Below are 10,886 nucleotides of genomic sequence, written 5' to 3' on the forward strand. Positions count from 1 at the left end.
TTCTGCTGGGACTGCCATCAAGGGCGCTAAATTGTGCCAATTGTGTAATGATCTCTCTTTTTATGATGTGGGAAGCAGTCACTCTGAACTGAACTGAGATTGACTCACATCTCATAAAAAAGAAAAGGAGTACTTGTGGCACCTTAGAGACTAACAAATTTATTTGAGCATAAGCTTTTGTGAGCTACACCTCACTTCATCAGAGCTTATGAAAGCTTATGCTCAAATAAATTTGTTAGTCTCTAAGGTGCCACAAGTACTCCTTTTCTTTTCACTTAAGATGAGCTATTATCAGCGGGGGGGGGCAGGGAAGAAAACCTTTTGTAGTGATAATCAAGGTGGGCCATTTCCCGCAGTTGACAAGAACGTCTGAGGAACAGTGGAGAGGGAGCGGGGCGAATTAAACATGGAGAAATAGTTTTACTTTGTGTAATGACCCATCTACTCCCAGGTTTCAGAGTAGCAGCCGTGTTAGTCTGTATTCTCAAAAAGAAAAGCAGTACTTGTGGCACCTTAGAGACTAACAAATTTATTAGAGCATAAGCTTTCGTGAGCTACAGCTCACTTTGTCAGAGCTCACGAAAGCTTAGGCTCTAACAAATTTGTTAGTCTCTAAGGTGCCACAAGTCCTCCTTTTCTTTATACAATTAATGTTATTCTATCCAACAGGAACAGTATGTGAGTTGTGATCTGCCAGGAACACATGGTTTTGTGCCTGCATACTGATGTAGACAGTTCATCCTCAAGGACTAGCTAATGTCTAAGGATGATAAAAATTACACCTAATATTTATATATGTTGCAAAGAAATAATTTGAGGCCTGATTCATTTCTCAATGACACTGGAGGAAATCAATAATAATTCCACTGCCATCAGTGACATGCCTTCGTGCCCCTAGGGAGGGGACTCCCTGGGGATAGGACTGACCCGGGGTTTGGCTCTGAGAGGGGCGAGGGGACCCCCGGCGGCCGGCTCAGAGCGGGAGGGGCCCGGACGCCGCGCAACGCTGCGGGGAGCCCCAGGTGCGGAAGGTTTTGCTGTGCCAGGCCAGCTCGGCGACAGGGGCTGGACGGGGAGCATCATCCCGGCGCCGGTCGGGCGGGGGCGATGCGGCGCGGGCGGGGCTGCCCCTGCTCCCCGGTGGGGGCCACCTGTCCCTCCGGGCCACGCCCAGCCGAGCCGCCGTCTGCAGCGGGGAGGGCGCCAGCTGCCCGGCATAGCGGCCGCGCTCTCACGGCATCTGGTTGTCATGGGGACGCCGGGAGGCGGGGAAACAGAACCCCGCCTCCCCCCGCGGCCGCCCTCCCTTGGACACAGACGCTCTCGCGAGAGCCCGAGGCCTGGCTCGGTCTCAGCCTCAGCCGCGGAGCACGGCGCGGTGGCCGGCGGCGGGGCGGGTGGAGCTGCTCGGCCTGGGGGTGAGCGGGGAGAGCGGGGGGAGGGGAGAAGCCGCCGTCCCTCCCACCGCGGGGCTCAAGCTGTTTCCTCGGGAGGCTGGTGCCCTGTAACCCGGGGGGAGGGGCCGCGCCTGTGAGCGCCGCTGTCACCAGCCGAGCCAAGGCAGCGAGCGGGGCTGGGCCCTGGCGCCTGTCCGAGGAGGCGGCGGCCACCGGGGCCTGGTGTCCAGGCGGGAGACTGACCCACCCGCCATCGCCGCTGCTCCGGGGGCGGGGGCCCGTAGGCTCCGCGGCGATCCCAGCCCTGGGTTAGAGGCTGCGCCGGGGGGGCCGCTGAAGCTGGCGAGAGCCGAACCCTGGCGGCATCGGGTGGGTTCCCGGGAAGGCTCGGGGGCGACGGGCACAGCAGAGAGCGCGCTCCGCGCGTAGGAGGTGTGGGAGAAAAGTGCCCTGCCGGGGTGCCCGGCTGTGGGGAGCCCCGTGGCCCTGTTCAGCGTGTGCCCAGAGCTGCAGGGCGAGGTCATGCAAGCTAGGGGCAGTCCTGTGTTTTGTTCCTCTCTTCCGTCATCCCCGGGAGCGTCTGGGGGCTAAACGGAGAGCAGGGTCTCCCGCTCTGAAAGCGTTTGTTTTCGGAGAAGAGCTGCTATGTCCTTGGCATCGTCCCTGTTTCATTGCTTCAGGGACCACTCGCCAGGTCAAGCTTTTATATCGCCCTGTGACGCTGGCTTCCTCTGGCCTTTCCTAGGCTGCTGCCTACTTTTTCGGGGTTAGGCAGGGTAGGTCCCATTCCTCCTAGCCCAGTGTATGCTCCCTGGGGGAGGCGTCTTTGGTTTCCTCCCCTCTGCAGTCTTTTCTTCCATCCTCCCATCAGCGACCCCCTCGGCGCAGCCTCCGTTGTTCCCAGGGTCTCTTAATACTCTCATTCACTTCTCCGTCTGTTCCTGTTTCATCTTCTCATGGACGTCCCACTACTTCCTCAAATTAAAATGGATACGGTACTCAATGCCTAAAACATTCCGTCCTTTATCACTTTTCACAAATCCACTGTCTGCCTCATCACTCAAGTGCCACCTTTTGCTCTTTTTCCTCATGTACCTTTGCAAAATTGTGGCCTTAGGTTGTAAAAGTCTTTAGGGAAGAACATTCTGCACGTTATAAGGCTATATAAATCATAGAATCACAGGAGCTCAAGAAGTCATCTGTGTCAGTCCTCTGCACTCATGGCAGGACTATATATTATTTCTAGACCATCCCTGATAGGTGTTTGGAGATTTTTAAGAGCAGGTTAGACAGTGATGGAGATTCCACAATCTCCCTAGGCAATTTATTCCAGTGCTTAACCGCTCTGACAGGAAGTTTTTCGTAATGTCCAATCTAAACTGCCCTTGCTGCATTTTAAGTCCATTCCTTTTTGTCTTACCTTTTGAGGCTAAGAAGAACAATTTTTCTCCTTGTAACAACCTTTTATGTACTTAAACTGTTGTTATGTCCCCTGTGTGTTTTCTTCTCCAGAATAAACAATTTTTTTTATCTTCCCTCATAGGTCCTGTTTTCTAGAACTTTAATAATTTTTGTTGCTCTTCTCTGGACTTTCTCCAATTTGTGCACATTTTTCCTAAAATGTGGCCCCCAAAACTGGACACAATACTCCAGTTGAGGCCTAATCAGCGTGACGTAGAGCAGAATTACTTCTTGTGTCTTGCTTACAACATTTCTGCTAATGCATTCCAGAATGTTTATTTTTGCAAAAGTGTTACATTGTTGACTCATATTTAGCTTGTGATCCACTATGACCCCCAGATCCCTTTCCACGGTACTTCTTCCTAGGCAGTCATTTCCCATTTTGTATGCATGCAACTGATTGTTCCTTCCTAAGTGGAGTACTTTGCATTTGTCCTTATTGAATTTCATCCTATTTACTTCCGACCATTTCTCCACTTTGTCCAGATCATTTTGAATTTTAATCCTATCCTCCACAGCATTTACAATCCCTCCCAGCTTGGTATCATTTGCAAACTTTATAAGTATACTCTTTCTGCCATTATCTAAATCATTGATTAAGATATTGAATAGAATCAGACCCAGAACTGATCCCTGAGGGATCCTGCTCGATAAACCCTTCCAGTCTGACTGTTTAATTATGTTTAATTATAGGAAGCTAAGTGAAATTTGTTCAAGAACTTTGATTGAAATCTCTTGAAGGCAGGGACTCTGTCCTTTATGAGTGGAAAGCACCTAGTCTGTTTTGGGTGCTGCTATAATGCAAATAACTGCTTACATTAATATTCAATTATAACTGTTGTACAGTTTTCTTTTTATGGAGGCGATAAGAAGTCTAAATCAAGAGTGGTGACAAACTTATTTTGGGCTGAAACATGACACTCTTAGTAGATTTAGAATACTTAATTTAATTTTGAATGCAAAAAGACTTGTTATGGTCAACTTTATATTCTGAAACCAGAAATGGTACTTGGAACTGAAATGTTGCCTCTTTGCACACATTTTGTACATGGCCTTTTCACATTCAATATGACAGGATTTGTTTTGAGAAACATACTTTTGAATTTCACTTATGTACACAAACTAGCTGTTAACAGTTTTTACACTTATTTGGATAAGTCCATGTTTTCTGAAACTGTGTTTATATGTTTTGATAGAGCCACTAACTTGTTTACTTAAATATATAATCAGTCATATTTCTCAATATGGAAGGGTCCCCATATATACTTCTATACACAAATCCAGATCTGTACCTCAGTATGCTACTTGCTAGATGAAAAACTAAATGACACATGCCAAAAATTATTCTAATACAAACCAAGTAAAGCAGGGTGGCTAATCTAGTGAGGAGGGCTTTAAACTAGGTTCACCGGGGAAAGGAGACCAAAGCCCTGAGGTAAGTGGGGAAGTGGGATACCAGGAGGAAGCACAAGCAGGAGAGTGCAAGAGGGGAGGACTCCTGCCTCATACTGAGAAAGCAGGACCATCAGCCAGTTATCTTGAGTGCCTATACACAAATGCAAGAAGCCTGGGAAACAAGCAGGGAGAACTGGAAGTCCTGGCAGTCAAGGAATTATGATGTGATTGGAATAACAGAGACTTGGTGGGATAACTCACATGACAGGAGTACTGACATGGATGGATATAAACTGCTCATGAAGGGCAGAAAAGGTGGGGGAGTTGCATTGTATGTAAGAGCAGTATGACTGCTCAGGGCTCCAGTATGAAACTGCAGAATAACCTGGGAGTCTCAGGATTAAGTTTAGAAGTGTGACCAACAAGGGTGATGTTGTGGTGGGAGTCTGCTATAGACCACCAGACCAGGGGGATGAGGTGAGCGAGGCTTTCTTCAGGCAACTAACAGAAGTTACTAGATCACAGGCCCTGGTTTTCCGGGGGAACTTCAGTCACCCCGATATCTGCTGGGAGAGCAATACAGCAGTGCACAGACAATCCAGGAAGTTTTTGGAAAGTGTAGGGGACAATTTCCTGGTGCAGATGCTGGAGGAACCAACTAGGGGTAGAGCTCTTCTTGACCTGCTCCTCACAAATGGAAGAATTAGTAGGGGAAGCAAAAGTGGATGGGAACCTGGGAGGCAGTGACCATCAGATGGTTGAGTTCAGGATCCTGACAAAAGGAAGAAAGGAGAGCAGCAGAATACGAAACCTGGACTCAGAAAAGCAGACTTTGACTCCCTCAGGAAACTAATGGGCAGGATCCCCTGGAAGAATAACATGAGGGGGAAAGGAGTCTAGGAGAGTTGGCTGAATTTTAAAGAAGCCTGATTGAGGTTGCAGGAACAAACCATCCTGCTGTGTTGAAAGAATAGTAAATATGGCAGGTGACCAGTTTGGCTTAACTGTGAAATCCTTGCTGATCTTAAACACAAAAAGAAGCTTACAAGAAGTGGAAGCTTGGACAAATTACCAGGGAGGAATATAAAAATAGTGTTCAGGCATGCAGGAGTGAAATCAGGAAGGTCAAATCACAACTGGAGTTGCAACTAGCAAGGGATGTTAAGAGTAACAAGAAGGATTTATACAGGTATGTTAGCAACAAGAAGGTGGTCAGGGAAAGTGTGGGCCCCTTACTGAATGGGAGAGGCAACCTAGTGACACAGGATGTGGAAAAAGCTAATGTACTCGATACTTTTTTTGCCTTTGTCTTCACGAACAAGGTTAGCTCCCAGACTACTGCACTGGGCAGCACAGCATGGGGAGGAGGTGATCAGCCCTCTGTGGAGAAAGAAGTGGTTCAGGACTATTTAGAAAAGCTGGACGAGCCCAAGTCCATGGGGCCAGATGCACTACATCCAAGTGTGCTAAAGGAGTTGGCGGATGTGATTGCAGAGCCATTGGCCATTATCTTTGAAAACTCATGGTGATCGGGGGAGGTCCCGGACGACTGGAAAAAGGCTAATATAGTGCCCATCTTTAAAAAGGGGAAGGAGGAGGATCTTGGGAACTATAGGGCAGTCAGCCTCACCTTTGTCCCTGGAAAAATCATGGAGCAGGTCTTCAAGGAATCAATTTTGAAGCACTTTGAGGAGAGGAAAGTGATCAGGAACAGTCAGTATGGATTTACCAAGGGCAAGTCATGCCTGACTAACCTAACTGCCTTCTATGATGAGATAACTGGCTCTTTGGATGAGGGGAAAGCAGTGGACGTGTTTTCCTTGACTTTAGCAAAGCTTTTGATACGGTATCGCACAGTATTCTTGCCAGCAAGTTAAAGAAGTATGGGCTGGATGAATGGACTATAAGGTGGATAGAAACCTGGCTAGATCATTGAGCTCAACGGGTAGTGATCAACGGCTCCATGTCTAGTTCGCAGCCAGTATCAAGCAGAGTGCCCCAAGGGTCCATCCTGGGGCCGGTTTTGTTCAATATCTTCATTAATGACCTGGAGGATAAGAACATAAGAATGGCCATACTGGGTCAGACCAAAGGTCCATCCAGCCCAGTATCCTGTCTACTGACAGTGGCCAATGCCAGGAGAGAGTGAACCTAACAGGTAATGATCTAGTGATCTCTCTCCAGCCATCCCTCTCCACCCTCTGACAAACAGAGGCTAGGGACACCATTTCTTACCTATCCTGGCTAATAGCCATTAATGGACTATCCTCTAGCAATTTATCCAGTTCTCTTTTAAACCCTGTTATAGTCCTAGCCTTCACAACCTCCTGAGGCAAGGAGTTCCACAGGTTGACTGTGCGCTGAGTGAAGAACTTCCTTTTATTTGTTTTAAACCTGCTACCCATTAATTTCATTTGGTGGCCCCTAGTTCTTATATTATGGGAACAAGTAAATAACTTTTCCTTATTCACTTTTTCCACACCACTCATGATTTTATGTACCTCGATCATATCCCCCCCTTAGTCTCCTCTTTTCCAAGATGAAAAGTTCTAGCCTCTTTAATCTCTCCTCATATGAGACCCGTTCCAAACCCCTAATCCTTTTAGTTGCCCTTTTCTGGACCTTTTCTAATGCCAGTATATCTTTTTTGAGATGAGGGGACTACATCTGTATGCAGTATTCAATATGTAGGCATACCGTGGATTTATATAAGGGCAATAAGATATTCTCCGTCTTATTCTCTATCCCTTAATGATTCTTAACATCCCATTTGCTTTTTTGACTGCTGCTGCACGCTGCGTGGATGTCTTCAGAGAACTATCCACGATGACTCCAAGATATTTCTCCTGATTAGTTGTAGCTAAATTAGCCCCCATCATATTGTATGTATAGTTGGGGTTATTTTTTACAATGTGCATTACTTTACATTTATCCACATTAAATTTCATTTTGGCCATTTTGTTGCCCAATCACTTCGTTTTGTGAGATCTTTTTGAAGTTCTTCATAGTCTGCTTTGGTCTTAACTATTTTGAGCAGTTTAGTATCATCTGCAAACTTTACCACCTCACTGTTTACCCCTTTCTCCAGATCATTTATGACAGATAAGTTGAATAGGATTGGTCCTAGGACTGACCCTTGGGGAACACCACTAGTTACCTCTCTCCATTCTGAAAATTTACCATTTATTGCTATCCTTTGTTCCCTGTCTTTTAACTCAGTCCATGAAAGGATCTTCCCTCTTATCCCATCACAACTTAATTTATTTAAGAGCCTTTGGTGAGGGACTTTATGAAAGGCTTTCGGGAAATCTAAGTACACTATGTCCACTGGATCCCCCTTGTCCACATGTTTGTTGACCCCCTCAAAGAACTCTAATAAATTAGTAAGACATGATCTCCCTTTACAGAAACCATGTTGACTTTTGTGCAACAATTTATGTTCTTCTATGTGTCTGACAATTTTATTCTTTACTATTGTTTCAACTAATTTGCCCGGCGTGGATTGCACCCTCAGCAAGTTTGCAGATGACACTAAGTAGAGTGGTAGATAGAGTGGAGGGTAGGGATAGGATACAGAGGGACCTAGACAAATTAGAGGATTGGGCCAAAAGAAATCTGAGGCGGTTCAACAAGCACAAGTGCAGAGTCCTGCACTTAGGACAGAGGAATCCCATGTACTGCTACAGACTAGGGACCGAGTGGCTAGGCAGTAGTTCTGCAGAAAAGGATCTAGGGGTGGATGTGAAGCTGAATATGAGTCAACTGTCTGCCCCTGTTGCCAAGAAGGCTAGCAGCATTTTGGGCTGTATTAGTAGGAGCATTGCCAGTAGATTGAGGGACGTGAACGTTCCCCTCTATTTGGCATTGGTGAGGCCTCATCTGGAGTACTGTGTCCAGTTTGGGGCCCTACACTACAAGAAAAATGTGAAAAAATTGGAAAGAGGCTAGTGGGGGGGCAACAAAAACTATTAGGGGGCTGGAGCACATTATGAGGAGAGGCTGAGGGAACTGGGCTTATTTAGTCTGCAGAAGAGAAGAACGGGGGGGATTTGATAGCTGCTTTCATCTACCTGAAAGGGGGTTCCAAAGAGGTGGATCTAGGCTGTTCTCAGTGGTAGCAGATGACAGAACAAGGAGTAATGGTCTCAAGTTGCAGAGGGGGAGGTTTAGGTTGGCTATTAAGAAAAACATTTTCACTAGGAGGGTGGTGAAGCACTGGAATGGGTTATATAGGGAGGTGGTGGAATCTCCTTCCTTAGCGGTTTTTAAGATCAGGCTTGACAAAGCCCTGGCTGGAATGATTTAGTTGGGGATTGGTCCTGCTTTGAGTGGGGTGCTGGACTAGATGACCTCCTGCTGTCCCTACCAACTCTGATATTCTATGATTCTTCAAACTCAGAGGCCTTAATTGAATACTTTTTCCAAACCGTAAAATCACTACCTTATCATTTTTGACAAAAGGTCTAATTCCACCCACCTCCATGTTAAGTTTATTAATTTGAAATAAGGTAACGTTTGCCCAATTCATATCACCAAGCTAATGCATTTGCTGAGCAATTGCTACTTCAAACTATGTTTGCTTTATCTAGTTAAGCAATTCAAGTATATTAAACCTCACATAAGCACATTTACATTTTTGGTCCTATATAAGATATCAAAGAATACACTTCACTTAATTTTATAAGGACTAATGTTTTGAAATGGAATTGGATACTTTAAAGACAGAAATTTGAGATCTTTTCCAAGAGTGGACCATTGAAACCTGAATTATTTCTTCTGTATTAACAGGGTATTTACAACACATGATGTTGGAAGAGTTCCTTTAATGTCAAACATAAAAGTTATGGCAGCACAGTGGAAGAAAATGTTGGTGATCCTTCTAGCAGCTCAAGCATTGCTTATGGGTCATAGCTTTGAGGAAGAGGATGTACCTGATGAATGGATTCTTCTTCATGTAGTCCAGGGTCAGATTGGAGCTGGAAACTATAGCTACTTGAGACTAAATCATGAAGGGAAGATAGTACTTCAGATGCAGAGTTTAAAAGGCGATGCAGATTTGTATGTATCTGATATGACCCTTCACCCCAGTTTTGATGAGTATGAGTTACAGTCTGTAACCTGTGGTCAAGATGCTGTTTATGTACCAGCCCACTTCCGCCGCCCAGTAGGAATAGGAATCTATGGTCATCCTTCTCACTTGGAGAGCGAGTTTGAAATGAAAGTATATTATGATAGAACAATTGTAGATTATCCATTTGCTGAGGCTTCCTACAATCCAGAAGAGATGGAGACAAGCCAGAAGCGCACTCACTCAGCAGAAGATCAGTCTCAGGATGAGGAATCTATTTTTTGGACTGTACTCATTGGAATTTTGAAATTAATACTTGAAATTCTTTTTTAAAATCAACTGGACATACACTGGACTAGAATGCACTTGTAGCCTATGACTTCGAACATGGATGGCTTGCTGTGAACGTTGGTACTCTTTGTAAAGTTACCTGAAGAGGTATTCAGGTTACCTTTTCTATGCTGAAGAGGGGAAAAGCAAAGCCATATTTAATTTTGTATTGAAGCCCCCTTCCCACCTTCCAGAAGTAAAATGAGCAGAAAGCACAGTATTTGTATAGTTTTCTTTATAAATCAGGGTTAAAGTGAATGTACAATAAAGGGAATCTTATTAAAATGTATCACTTTGAACAGGTGCATAAGAAAATGGATCTTGATAATTCACTGTATTTTCTAGTAATGTGACAATTTTATACAAAGAAAAGTTGTAAAATCTGAAAGGTGCAGTTTTAACAACCCCATCCAATTTAAAATAAAGAACTAATTTTCTAATCTCTTTGCAGTGTGAACAGATCTTTAGCACGTAGCACTTTAAAATGCTGACAATCATTGGAACTTGAAAGCAGTGTAACAAAGATCAGGAAATATCAAAGTCGAGTTAAGGTGAACAGTGATTTTAGGTGCTTAGTTATATCCAATTTAAAGGAGCTTGACTTTTCAAAGGGTAGGTGCTCAGTGCTTTTTTTCCAATCTGCTCTCTAAGGTATCAAATTGGGCATTTAAACTGAAGCATCCAAAATCACTTAATTGCTTTTTAAAATCCTGACTTGAATCAAGTTTCCCATCTTCTTTATTTTCTCTAAAGGTAGAGGCTGATCTTTCCAGTCAGGGAAAGAATTATAATGAATCAGTTATTCAGCTATTTTTGTATCTAAATATATATAAGCAATATTGTCACTGCTCATTAAAAGCAACTCAGCCTGCATTATCATAATCAGGAAAATGTTTCTCTTCATATGTACTCCTTTTCTTAAGTGTAACCACAATTTTAGTGCCACTTCCATAGTATCATCTATTCTCTATATGGTTGTTGGTGCATCTTTATGAAAATTAGCATTTAACTTTTGGGGTGCAAGTTATTTTCCATTATAAGGACTAAAAGTAGTTCATAATAAAGGAGACTGGATTTTCTGGCAATGCATTGACATTTTTATGAATTACTCCTACAAGCTTCAAAGTCATGGCTTTTTTTAAATTAAAGCAACGCTGATTATAGTAATTTAATGCTTTGCTTTGATTGAATCATGGGGAATAAAACTGAGTTCTATGCAAATACCTAAACTTTTG

The 10,886-nt window shown here is 44.3% G+C and overlaps 1 protein-coding gene across 3 annotated transcripts; it reads left to right on the forward strand.

Annotated features, from left to right (window-relative positions):
* The first annotated feature begins 1,092 nt into the window (after window positions 1-1,092).
* Window positions 1,093-10,091, forward strand: C3H6orf120 (chromosome 3 C6orf120 homolog). 3 transcript variants are annotated; one of them, XM_043511326.1, is made up of 2 exons: window positions 1,093-1,418; window positions 9,042-10,091. In XM_043511326.1, exons 1-2 carry the CDS (start codon window positions 1,108-1,110, stop codon window positions 9,652-9,654), a joined length of 924 nt encoding a protein of 307 aa, XP_043367261.1. In that variant the 5' UTR covers window positions 1,093-1,107; the 3' UTR covers window positions 9,655-10,091. The 3 variants fall into 3 exon arrangements, with proteins under 3 accessions (XP_043367261.1, XP_043367262.1, XP_043367263.1); XM_043511327.1 differs by having other exon boundaries at window positions 1,183-1,269; XM_043511328.1 differs by having other exon boundaries at window positions 1,306-1,504.
* The last annotated feature ends 795 nt before the right edge of the window (window positions 10,092-10,886 follow it).

Source organism: Dermochelys coriacea, chromosome 3 (assembly GCF_009764565.3).
Source record: "Dermochelys coriacea isolate rDerCor1 chromosome 3, rDerCor1.pri.v4, whole genome shotgun sequence".
NCBI lineage: Eukaryota > Metazoa > Chordata > Testudines > Dermochelyidae > Dermochelys > Dermochelys coriacea.